We start from the raw sequence: 13,941 nt of genomic DNA, 5'->3' as shown, positions 1-13,941 counted from the left end.
CGGGCCGGGGCCGAACCTCCTACGAGGTCCCCGCGCCTAGGGGGCGCGCGGGGTATGTGAGACTCAACGATCTGCAGGTGTTGAGAGCAGATCGCGGGCCCAAGGATTTTAGGGCCCACCCACTAAACGACTCCCCTGCACTCTTACACCCGACGTCCGATCTCCGTCCGGGGTCAGAACCCGTTCAGAGTAGGGAGGTTCCCGCGGTCAACACTACAACCAGACACGCGGCGCCACCCCGAGGACGCCCGACCGACGGGTCGTCGAGGCGATAGTCGACGACCAACGACGTCTTTCTCCGCGGTACGGCGGCCCTACCAGGCCGCCCGGGCGGTGCCGCTGGTGTTCCGGGATACCCCGCTGGGCCAGAACCAGCCTGCCGGGTCGGAACGCGATACACCGCCGACCGGGTTGCTCTTCAACAGTATGTTCGGCGACGACAGCGACGACGAAAATGCGGACCGCATCGCAGTCCGCAGCCGTCGACGCGCCGTCCCGTCCTCTTGGTGCCAGCGCGCTAGAGTGACGGTAGCGTGCGGCGCAGCCTCAACCCCCCTTAGGTCGCCCCGTGACCATCACCGGGAGGAGACTGCCTCCTCATAGGGGCTGGAGCTGGACAAACGCCCTCCTCCGAACCCCGGCTCGACGGCGGCGGCACGGTGCCGAGAGGGAAGAAGAGCTCTCCCTCTCCCGTTCCGCCGCCTCCTTCTGCGAGATGGTGGACTCGCAAAAGTCGAGCATCGCCTGCCAGGACTCGTCGCTGCCGAGCATCGTAGCCACGACGGTCGGAAGCGACAAGTCCGGTCCTATTTTTGCAACGAGGACGCGGCGCTGCTCCGCGAAAGCGGTGCAGTACGCGAGCGTGTGCTCCACCGTGTCCTCGTTGCAGCCACTGCAGTGGTGGCACTTCGGCGTCGGCTCCCTCCGGGCGACGAGGTGCAGGTAGCGACCGAAACAGCCGTGTCCCGTGAGCACCTGCGTCGCTCGGAAGGTGAGACGTCCTCGGTCGCGGTTCACCCAGTCCGAGAGACCGGCGAGACCACGCCTCGAGCACGGCACGCCGAGATTGAAGCTTCCGCGCTCGAACTTCCGAAGTTAGGCGTAGCTACCATACCCCCTCGAGGCTACCAGCATAGGTAGGCGAAAACAAAGCCCAGGTAGGTCATTTAGTCGGTAGTCGGTTCTGCGGGGCAAGAGCCTCGCGCGCTTTTAACAAGGCGTAGTCTCCTGTGAGAAATTGGGGGGGTGGAGGACCGCTTGGAGGTCCACCCCCCCCTCCCCCCACCGGGATCCGTAAATGGATTCCCCAGCGTTAAAAAAAAGACTCCTACCTACTACCGTTTTTATAGCACTACTGATAGACATTTTAAGTAATGCACTAGTGTACTTTATGAAGCATATGTTACGGAATGATTCAGAGTTTCATTGTTATATTAAGCTAGATGCATATCTATGCTACTTAACATATGATCAGCTCCGTCATAGCTTACATAATAATAGCGGGAATGCCTTTAGTGCCTTTTCTCGGACCAATGATTATATTTTTTTTTTTATTGCCTGTTTATGCAGACGAGCATACGGCCCACCCGATGGTGTGTGGTTACCGTCGCCCATGGACTTCAGCAATGCCAGGGTCAGAGCCAAGCCGCTGCCTACTATGCCAGAAGTGACAGAATATGTAGCCAATGTGCCTAATCCGTTGATTAAGAACGTCCAAATCTAAACACCGTCTTTTAACGGCACGCAATGTATTACGCTGCCTTGCGTTCACCACAGGAAATAGCTTTACATTGCAGTTACGCGGTCTCGGGAAGCTGAGCTGCTAAAACTCTTTCTGTATTAATTTTTATTTCTGTATTGTTTAAAATCCTAAAAAATATTTCAAATTCAATATATTTAGTTGACATCGGATACAAAAAAGTGGAATCGAACCTCTATCACATTACAAAATTATCTCCAGTGTCAGCTCCTACATGAACAATTACACGTATTTGTTTCCCTAAGGGGGAGAAGATTTAAAGAAAAACCTTCGTAGTCTAAAGCTGTTCAGTTTTCCAAACAGGATTTTTCATATATGTCATTCAGTGAAGTTTGACATTCAGTAAAAAGAAAGTTCAGTTTGTTTAAAAATATAATGTTTTATTAGATTAAGGGATTTAAATGTTGTTTTCTCATAATACATTTATCAGAAAACGCAGTTAAGCCTTTTATTGTTTATTGAATCTGAAGTACCCAATATCATTATATGTAAATTATCTTTGTTCATATGCCTCAGAAATTCGCTGAGACCTTATCATTTATGCCCCTTATGGGAAAGCACCCTACACATTAGCTTTACGTCACCTCTCAGGCGTTCTCTGAATATACCTGCGTCCTGCAATCTCCAACATTTAATGGTGGCAGAACGGACTGTAAACCCATGGGATTATCATTTACTGGTGGCAGGACAGGTAGGCACCACCACCCCGCCTATTTCTATCGTGAAGCAGTAATGCGTTTCGGCTTGAAAGGCGGGGCAGCCGTTGTAACTATACTGAGACCTCAGAACTCAGTAAAAAAGAGACCTTAGAACTTGTATCTCAAGGTGGGTGGCGCGTTTACGTTGTAAATGTCTATCGGTTCCAGTGACCACTTAACACCAGGTGGGCTGTGAGCTCTTCCACCCATCTAAGCAATAAATAAATAAAAACAAAATACATATTTTTACCACGATGCAGCCATGCGCTCAAGGGTAGGACAGTCACAACACAATTTAGGCAAAACTCCAGTGCATGTCACATTCACGCTGCTGTCTCTATGGACCAAAATTAGGTTAAACTTTAGTAATTGTTGTTAATTGCACGTGGTCTACAGTATTAATTGGCTAGGTTGAATCGAGGATCTGGTTACGTTCCATTAAGGTCTCTAGGTGCGTAACTCCTTCGCGAACGCCGATATTAAGGGGAAAAGTTTTGCTGTGTGAATTCTGTTACCGTCTGAGTCCACATAAAGCTCCAACTAAAAATACATACAATTCATAAGCTCGTCCAGCTAAACGCTTTCAAGATCTCCATCAGAAAGGATTTAAGTGGAAGTATGTCCTATATCTACATATACGGTTTATTATTAATTTTGATATCTGAAAATGAGGGATTGAATGAGCAGCCTCAAGCAAGGCGTCGTCTTAAAGCTTCGCCTATTTTAGTGAGATCTCACGAGCAACGTAGAAGCTCCTCTAGGGATTTAACTAATCTTGGAGAATGTGACCCGAGGAATGAAGTCAACTGGCCACTTCCGTGCACTCAAAGAGCATGTGATCATCTCTCTCGTCTACCGTTATGTCTTCCAAGCACTGTCTGAGATGCCTGTTTTGAACAGCCGATTGCGGTATGCCCCCTGGCGAGCGTCATACAGAGTCCTGCTACTCCACTGTTGGGCAATCTTATCATAAATTATAATTTGCGTATAATAGCCGGCAAACTTCTTGAGCATTTGTTGACGTAGTGGGGGTAAGTTTGCGCATGGTACACTCATGTGCAAAAACATTATTTACTCTGCGTCATAATGCAATTAAATTATTAAAATCAACATATGTATTTATTTATATATTTATTAGAACATCAACAAAAAATATAGGTTAATAATTGTAATAATTTAATCTTGGGGTAAAATAGATATTCCTTCTATTAAGTCAAAACTAGAGCTGTTGCCAGGTCTTCGTTCAGTTGAAGCGAAGCTGGTATTTGTAATTATTTTTTTCGTTATCATAATCTTGACCATCATCATCATTACTGTTTTCATCACCCGAGTCGCCATCATCGTGATGAGTCGACATAGGGCTCATCCGTGTAGTTTACAACTCGGTCGGTTCGATCTTCTTTTTTGTATATAATTAATTATTTTTTGAAGATATTCGATTCGTAGTAATCGAATGTTACTTTTTCCAATTACCAGCTTCCGATTATTTTCTGTTTTTTTTCCATCTAAAGCCTAGCTGTTTCATAATTCGTCGTAAACTTCATTCCGAGCCATTAAAATGTATATCTTCTTTAAATTTTTCGAAGCCTTTCTACGGTACGGAGTTTCGCTGCTTGTTATGTAGTTATTATGATTACATCTTTTTATTACAGATTGAACGAAACTATCCATTCCGGTAACTTTCTTCTTCCCTGATCTTTTCTTACCCGGAGTCCCAAACACGGCGAGCAAGCCAGAGCCTTTAGCTTCGTTAATAATGCACCTAGCAGTACTCACTGATGTTTTTGTTGCTTCCGAAGTCTGTTTTACTTTTTCCATATCATTCTTCCCCCTGTTTTATAATGAAGCAATATACGTCGTACACAATTTTTCTACCCTTTCTTTTGAATACTACACCAGTTTGTCGCGGCATAGTGTATTTTTTATAAAAAATCAACAAACACTCAACAAATAGCAATGGCAACAAAGTCAACAAGCAATTATAACAAATAACTTAACGATTAATAACGATAGACTTTTCACTGTACGCAAGCGTACTTTTGGGAGCAAGCGGAACGAGGGCGCGGTGCGGGACGCAAGGTTCGACTGATCTACCAATAACGCGCTCGATACGATTTCCCCTGCCGTCGCGCCTCACCCTCACCACCAAAGTGATCTAAAATTCGGTTCTGCGCAGTCAAGGTCATTTGCTCAAGATGTTTGCCGGTTACTATAATTACTGGTGGTACCACTTGTGAGTCCGCAAGGGTAGGTACCACCAACCTGCTTATTTCTGCCGTGAAGCAGTAATGCGTTTCGTTTTGAAGAGTGGGGCAGCCGTTGTAACTATACTGAGACCTTAGAACTCATATCTCAAGGTGGGTGACCGCATTTACGTTGTAGATTTCTATGGGCTCCACTAACCACTTAATACCAGGTAAATAAAATGTAATTTAATTTTTGACAATGAAAACAAACACAGTAATGTTACATATCTCATTTTAAGGAATCTCACAATATATTATAACAAACTACATATTTTATTACCGGTAAATTTAAACACGAACGCCCGTGAGAAAATTGTAATAATATCGTATCGCATATAAGAGCACTTGCAAACCGCACAAACCGCAAATCTAATATTGTGAAACTAAATTTTATTACAATAGGGACGTCACCTGTGAGTTTTATTATTTTTATTATTTGTTAAAACAGTTTTTCATTTTGTACATTCTGAGAAAAGTTTTTAATATTTTTGGTAGCTTAGAGAGTAGCTTACTACCAGAGTCGTGTCGGCTGGTCTTGAAATTTCTCTATAGAGCCGAATAGTGTATGTACGCACCGGCTTCAGTTTTTAGGAATAGATAGGTCCAGTCGTTAGACATTTCGTCAAAGTAAGGGAGCATACGGTACAAAATACATAGAGCCCGAAGTCTCCGTAAACCCAGTTACTGTAATATTCTTTGATGAATAAATTGTATTGTTAAAAAAAATATTCGACATCCCTATTATCAGGGCGCTATGTTTGTTATTCGCATAACGGGGCAATCGTGGTTGGATGATACGTTTTATTGGTTTGAGCGATTATAAAATGTATGGATTGTGTCTATTACCATCAGGTGGGGAGACTAACGTACTGCCCACATGGTTGTGAGGGGTTTCCATCGCTCATGGACGACAAAAATGCGCATCCAAGTTACTGATTACCTCTGAGCACTCACATTTGTAGAAGGATACGTCCACAGTGCTCAGGAAACACCATAGAAGGAAGCTCATTCCAGACTAGTGGACGGTGTGTGGCAAAAATAGTCCCTGGAAACGCATTGTGGATGAAGAAGCGGTTTTAAGTAGTGTGGTGTATTCGTGATGGTGGCGGGAGGTTAGAATGGTTACTGGTGGTAGGAAGTCTTGTGAGTCCACACGGGTAGGTACCACCACCCTGCCTATTTCTGACGTGAAGCAGTAATGCGTTTCGCTTGGAAGGGCGGGTCAGCCGTTGTACTGTTAAAAAAGTGAGACCTTAGAACTCATGTCTCAAGGTGGGTTGCGGCATTTACGTTGTAGATGTCTATGGGCTCCGTTAACCACTTAACACCAGATGGGCAGTGAGCTCGTCCATCTATCTCGGTGAGCTCCTGGAGCTCAACCTGACGTCGTTGCTAACACGAACCTTAGCAAGAGCAGGGCTTCGTGGAATCTACCACCGGATCGGAAACGCGACCTACTGAGAAAGCGAGAAACTCAGTGGGCTGTGTCTGTGGGCTAATTTACTCGCCGAGCCCTTCGTCGCAAGCGATGGGTTCGACGAGGAAACTACCGGATCGGAATGATCGGAAAATTAAACTAACACGCGCGACCTTAACTTTAGTTTTAGTTATAGTCCATAACGTATCGAGAAAACCGAAAAAATAATATTTTAGACAATGCGACACAGCTACTAAGACAAAATTTGTTTAACAGTAAAATTGCATTTTCAAATACGGTATACTTACAGCTTTCTACTTGTCAAATTGTCGCCTCGAACAAGTGCTATAAGTACAGGGCTGTCAAGCGTTTGTTTTATTAATAATTATTTTTTAATTGTTTTATAGGTTAAGGTAGTTTTGACATATTTTTAAACTATATAAAAATATGTGGGATGTGTTCCGACTGATGATGATCGGGAATCTCCGTCCCTTTCCAACATAACAAATTTGTTTGAAATGTGTATAGGACTCTTGAATATTGAGTTTAAATTACAAAAGTGTCTTACAATTCACAAATACTTGTTTATAGTGCTAATTATTTTATATTATATATATCGAGTGGTGAAAGACTATTTGGCTTAAGCGACATTTTTGCAACTTTGTAGGAGAGCCACTTGAAGTTTAAAATTTTGGAGAAATTCAGCTGAGCCATTTAAAGTTTTGAATTGAAAAAAAATCATAATAAAAAACTTCTTCAGCAATTTGAATTGGGTAAACTTAATTGAAGTTCAATTAAAAACATCGAACTGTCAATGCTAATACCAAATAAAACGCACCTTTAATTACAAAGATAAATGTCGCGTGTTAAGCGAAATGTCGCTTGAACCAATTTTTATTTATTTATTTTTTATCACATATAAATGTGTGGACGAACTCACAGCTCATCTGGTGTTAAGTGGTTACTGGAGTCTATAGACATCTACAACGTAAATGCTGCACCCACCTTCAGATATGAGTTCTAAGGTCTCAGTATAGTTACAACGGCTGCCCCACCCTTCAAACCGAAACGCATTACTGCTTCACCGCAGAAATAGGCGGGGTGGTGGTACCTACCCGTGCGGAGTCACAAGAGGCCCTCCCAGCAGTAACGAAATAACCTTTCATCCCTCGATATGTGGTTAATCTTTTTGTGTAGTACTAGTAAAATAATTACTATAATAGATAGGGTATGTTGCAGCAAGATTCGTTAATATTTTCAGAAGTTGCGTTATAAGTAAAGCAAAAAAAGGTACCACCGGTAAATTTAGAAACAGTCACAACTGAAGCAATGAATTGGGAGAAATTTAGATATGTGTCACCGCTGGTATTGGTAAATGTACTAATAAACGGTAGCCAGCGGCTTAACTCTGCCTCTAACATTGCTGAAGTCCACGAGCGATGGTAACCAGTCTCCATCCGTTGTTATCCTCGTCTGTCTAAAAGGGCAATAAACAAAAAACAAAAAAAAATATTTTGAAAATAATGTGCGTTTCAACCCTAATTATGTCATTTACTCCAGTGAAAGCGCACATAATATTTTTAGGTATATCATTAGTTTGTTGACCTCCGGAGGTTTACTAGAATGTCTCCAGCACAACATTGTGTGACGTCATTGCATACAAAGAGGTGAGATTTTGCAACTCTGGCGCTATTCGTCAGAAGCAGTGACTCTGCGAACTTAACTCGCACCCGGGGTTCAATACCTTTTTAGCGCCCTCACCTTTCGAAAATATACTCGCAAATTAATAAATAAATAAAGTAAAATAAAAAATGTCATAAGCACAATCTAGACCAGTGTATCCCAAACTTTTTTGTGTCATGAACCACTGTAACATTTCTGAAATTTTTATGCCCCCCATACATGATTTTTAACATTTACTGATAGTAGGACCACTTGTGAGTCCGCACGGGTAGGTACCACCATCCCGCTTATTTCTACCGTAAAGCACTAATGCGTTTCGGTTTGAAAAGTGGGGCCGCCGTTGTAACTATACTGAGACCTTAGAACTCATATCTTAAGGTGGGTGGCGGCATTTACGTTGTAGATGTCTATGGACTCCAAAACCACTCAACATCAGTTAGGTCGCTCACGGTCGGACCAGCTCACGGCCCACCTGATATTAAATAGTTACCTTGAGACAAGAGGTCTCAGTTGTAACAGTACAGTACAACGGCTGCCCCGCCCTGCCGAAACTTGTGGTGGTGGTACTTACCCGCGCGGACTCACAAGACGTCTTACCACCAGTAAAGGTAGATTCTATTCTGTATCTAATCTCTTGTATCTCTAATTTTAGGACGAGGTTATTTACGACGTACCAGCCGAGGAAACCCGCCCGGATTCGCCGGCGAGCACGAAAAGCGACTTCCTCAAGCTCCGGGAGAATTTCGAGAATCCTAGTCAGCCAATGAGGGAGACGGATGCGCTCAAACCGATCTTGAAGCTGTCAAGGTCGACAGAGAACATAGAGGATAGCTTGAAGAAGAACATGACCAGGAAGTTTTGGACGGAGACGAAAAGAACCAGGAATCGATGCGAGGTTCTGACGAGGGAGAGTCCGCCAAAGAGCTACAACCAGTTGCACGTGGACAAGGAGAATGTGAGTGAGCTTGATTTTTGTGTAACTTAGCTTGCTAGTCTGCCGGGTTTTAGATTTGGATATGTGCTCTCGGCGTAGAAAAGTACCACTGGATATCTTTTATGGTAGGCATTGGCTCGGCTCTGTCCCTGGCATTGCTGATGCTGATGTCCATGGGCGATGGCAATAAAAAAATCTTCCCGTCGATGCCATGAGTCGACTAAGGGTGTCATCACAGAATGGACAGCAGCGTTCCTTGAGACCTCAACCCCACGTCTCAAGCTTGGTGGCGGTAAACACGTCGCAATGCCTATGGGTTCGTTCAACCGCCAATGATATTATCTAAATTAAAAATCATTTACACGGGCCAAGCTAAAGCATTAGCTAATTCGAGGATAATATCAGTATTAAGGAAAATTACGGTATATAGTAATTATATTAAACTGTAAATTCTGTTCGATATCTATTGTGTAAGTATCACCGCACTGTGTGCTCAATGCGAGTTTTTTTTAACTTCTCGATCGTGTAAAAGTTAACTCGGATATGTGGAACAGCGCCCCCAGCGGCAAACGTAGGCAAACGTCCCAACTGCGTAAGTTAACTTTTACGCGATAGAGAAGTTAAAAAAACTCACACTAAACACATTGAAATGTTGTGTTAGTAGTAATGATGGCAGAAATGTATTCCTACCGTGGCGCAAACCATAATATGGAATGTAGAAGGAACTAGTTTGCCTTTGAAGTTATCACAGAAAGCAAGATATTTGCACATGCCTGAATCTTCTTTCCCCTCATTCCTTTAACACCACCAGTAATGACGCAAATTTATAAACCGCGCGTTTTAGTTACGTAGGCAATAAATAAATAAATAAATAAATATTTACTAACAATCACGCCACGTTAACTGGTCCCGTGATAAGTTCGTAAAGAACTTGTGTTACAGGTACCAGATAACGGATATAAATGTAAGATTTTTATTATACACATACATATATTTAATATACATCCATAACCATGGAAAAGACATTTATATTTATCGTACAAATATATTCCCTTGGCGGGATTCGAACCCGCGAGCCCCTTGTGTAGTGACCATGTCACTTACCACTACACCAGACGGTCGTTAATATATGATACCTTATTGATTCATTCATCTTGCAAGATGTTCATTAACATGAGTTAAGTGGGTATATGATTACGAGTAGAACAATATGTATCTCAGGATTCGAACACCGACGCAGTCGCATCGTTAAATACGATTTCACCAGTGTCACTGTGGCCTAAAAGATAAGACGTCTGTGTGCTTAGTGCCAGTTTTTAATGGTCTCGATAGCGTATCCTCCTCCTCCGTGCGTCGTATTCCTCAGTTCTGAGGGTCGTGACCTTTACTGAGCACTTTTGTTGGGACTATGTTCCTCCATTCACTTCTGTCCTCCGCGCAGTGGATAGCGACATTGATGCTGGATTCCAAAGTCGTCTTAATCTAATCGATAGCGCAGTGATTCTCAACCACTGTTCCGCGGCACTTTTGTGTGCCGCCAAATTTCAAAAGTGTGCCGCCAAATGTTGCGAATATATAATAATGTTAATATGTATTATTAAATTTAATAATATTATTAAATTATATCATTTTAAAAGAAAAATATTTTAAACATGTATATATATTTAAATCCACAAAAAAAATAATTATAGTATATTTTAGTTTATTTCGTATATTAAAATTTTTTGATAAACTATTTATGCAGTGTTTTGTAGTAAGTAAATAATTTTTATCTTTTTTTTATGTGCCGCAACAAAAAAAAAGGTTGAGAATCACTGCGATAGCGTATAAGTTAACGCAAATTTGTATGGAGTTGGCACAGCGCCCCTAGCGGCCAACGTAGGCAAACGTTCCAACACCATACAATTTTGAGTTAACTTTTACGCTATCGAGAACATTACAAAACTCGCACTAAGCACACAGACGTCTTATATTTTAGGCCACAGTGACTTAATTATGCAGCTATCCAACAATTACTAGTTACTGCTGATGGCAGGGCCTCTTGTGAGTTCGCACTGGTAGGTGCGACCACCCCGCCTATTTCTACTGTGAAGCAGTAATGTGTTTCGGTTTGAAGGGTGGGGCAGCCGTTATAACTATACTGAGATCTTAGAACTTATATCTCAAGGTGGGTAGCACATTTACCTTCTAGATGTCTATGGGCTCTAGTAACCACTTAACACCAGGTGGGCTGTGAGCTGGTCCACCCATCTCAGCAATAAAACAAATACATAATTAATTGAAAACACCCATATTAACCATTAGGGGCTGGTATTTATTTAAAAATTATAGCTTTCAAGTAAACTCTAATGACAGAATTGAACGCATCTATTGTTTGTCTGGTCTTCTTGGAATTTAGGTACTATTACTCATTAGCTATCATATACAAAGGAATATCGTTCGTAAAGCTGAACAGGCAAAGTTGGAAATTCTGTGAATAACGACCAAACAAACGATGGTTTTGATGTTTTGAAACTAGATGGCGTTAGTTAAAAGTATCATCGCTGAAAAAAATACGTATTTCTTTTTTGTTTTTGGCGTTGTATTTTGATATTAATAAAACGCGATCTGTACTAACATTGACCCTCGTCGGTCTGTTTACAAACTGTACACGATTTTATCTCAATATTATTAATATGACGTCATGAGATATAAACAAACGTACCTACAGCGAAAAAGTGGTCTATTTTATATAGCGTATAATTCTCGGTCTATTGTTCATCATGAGTGATAAAGCTGGAATCACAACTTCCTCATAGACGTAACCCACTGAGTTTCTCGCCGGATTTTCTCAGTGGGTCGCGATTCCGATCCGGTAGTTGATTCAGCGAAGCATTGCTCTTGCTAGGGTCATTGTTAGCCATTCTCTTAGGCTCTTTTTTTTATTGCTTAGATGGGTGGACTAGTTCACAGCCCACCTGGTGTTAAGTGGTTACTGGAGCCCATAGACATCTACAGCTTGAATGCGCCACCCACCTTGAGATATACGTTCTAAGGTCTCAGTATTAACAGTACAACGGCTGCCCCGCCCTTCAAACCGAAACGCATTACTGCTTCACGGCAGAAATAGGCAGGGTGGTGGTACCCACCCGCGCGGATTTACAAGAGGTCCTACCACCAGTAAAAAGCTCTTAGAGCTACCAAGGATTTGGTAGAGAAAAGATTCATAACTTCCTCTAAACACGTCCCCACTATTCGATCGGTATAGGAACTAGAATGAAAATTAATTCTTTGTCTCACAACTAGCGGTGGGTTGTAGCGGCATTTTCGGTTAGCGAAACGAAACTAGCTATCGAATGTCAATAGCGGCTTTTGAAACGCGCTATTTCATTAGCGAGCAATAGCGGGTTTTGTTTAGCAGTAAACTAATGTGCAACACGAACGAGCTAGCGTCGCGATTAATATTTCAGTAATTACGACTTTATTTGTAATTTATCTTTAAGGATAATCTATATTAAACAACTATACACTTTATATTTTTAACTATTCAATTTGGCAATTAAACTTAAAACTAAGCGCCGAGTCTTTAATACATTTTGTCGCTAAACACGCGATTCGTGAATAACTGGTTCAAGGCCACAAAATTCGACTTCAACTTGCACTCATAATTTAATTTTATAAATCTTATTTTAAGGGCTTTAAGAGCTAAAGTCAAAGGTCAAATGCATCTCAGTCGTGTGCGTGAAAGAGACAAAATGATGATTGTCTATTTCGATCGAACCGATGTTTGCGCTGCGTGTCGCGATAGCTGCCGACCGAGCGGCACGAAGTAAAACGAATATTGCCGAACGTTGTGTGATTTGTGTTCGTGATCGGTGACGTGATTGAGTAGTAGATGTTAGCAGGTTATTGCAGTACGGCGAAACTAGCTAACCGCTATTTTGTCTATAGATAGTTTCAATAACCATTTACGTTGCGCAACGACCATGCCTACTCACAACACACGTTGGCAGTTAATTATGAAAGCGCAAAGTCGATATGCGGGTTGTTTATCCAATAAATTATACTGTACTGAAGTGTACTGTAGTTGTACAGCGAACTCACATGTTGATACACGTGCGCGACCTCTCCGGAGCGATATCTGACAATCTATATATTAATACGTGAAGCAAAAACTTTGTATCCCTTTTTACGAAAATTGCGCGGACAGAGGAGTATGAAATTTTCCACACTTATAGAGAATATAGAGAAGAAATGCACAATGCTAATATATTTTTAAAATAATTTATAAAAGATACATTAAATCAATAAAGAAAACATTACACACACTACATACCATGTATTTGACGCACACACGCATGCATACTATTTATTGTAAAACTTTTGTTCTTGGCGTCTGTTGTCAAATTGAGAATAGATTAAATATTGTTTGCCTTTGTTAATATTTTTATAGTGTAGTCTTGGCGAAATTTGTGACTATAGAAGTATAAAATACAATCATAATAGTGTACAAACTTACAATTCCATTAATTATAGTCGAATTTCGACTACTGTGGGACCTCTAGTATCTGTAAATGAATTAACTGACCTAAAAGAATAAGAGGAAATGTGAGTTATTTTCCAAGATCTATCCTGAGTCTCGATCCCGGATGTGGAGCGGCTTAGGGACGAAAAAGGGGACTGTCATGTTATTGACAGAAAGACGTTGTCCTGTACACACGTCTTAAATCAAAGTCATATGTATGTATATGTCCTTCAAACGAGGCTTGTGGAGAGTACTTAACGGTAGGCAGCGATTTGGCTCTGCCACTGGCAGTACTGGTCCGTGGGCTCGTCTACCTACAAGGGCAATAAAAATATAGCATTAAAACTAAAATTAATAGTAGTAGGAATAGAAAAGTTGGAATGAATACTTTTTTCTCCTACCTACGCCGGAAGTTCGGTTTTCGTCCCGCTGTACGGGGAAGAAAGTGTAACTTTTCCTCCCTGTGCGCATACGCGTTAGTGTCTACGTCTGCTCTCACGCACCTAAAATTCTCCGCCATTGTTGTACTCGGGTAATTTGCAATATTGTTTTTAGTGTAAAAGTGAAATAAACAAAAGGCAATAATTAGTGAAGTATTAAACAAAGATGAGTTCATCAGACAGTTCTTATTCAATTAGTAGTAGTTTATTTAAAAACAAAAAAAAAAGTTAAATTGTTTTTTTTATGAGTACGGGGTCTC

General features: G+C 41.7%; 1 protein-coding gene across 1 annotated transcript in view; it reads left to right on the top strand.

Annotated features, from left to right (window-relative positions):
- Positions 1–13,941, top strand: part of LOC101737221 (uncharacterized) — a 50,326-nt gene that overhangs the window by 11,282 nt on the left and 25,103 nt on the right. Inside the window, exon 2 of the mRNA XM_004930689.5 lies at positions 8,456–8,758. Coding sequence (XP_004930746.1) covers positions 8,456–8,758 — 303 coding nt within the window. The remainder of the gene's footprint in view (positions 1–8,455; positions 8,759–13,941) is intronic.

Source organism: Bombyx mori, chromosome 23 (genome assembly GCF_030269925.1).
Source record: "Bombyx mori chromosome 23, ASM3026992v2".
Classification (NCBI taxonomy): domain Eukaryota; kingdom Metazoa; phylum Arthropoda; class Insecta; order Lepidoptera; family Bombycidae; genus Bombyx; species Bombyx mori.
This window is presented reverse-complemented; position numbering and strand designations above follow the sequence as displayed.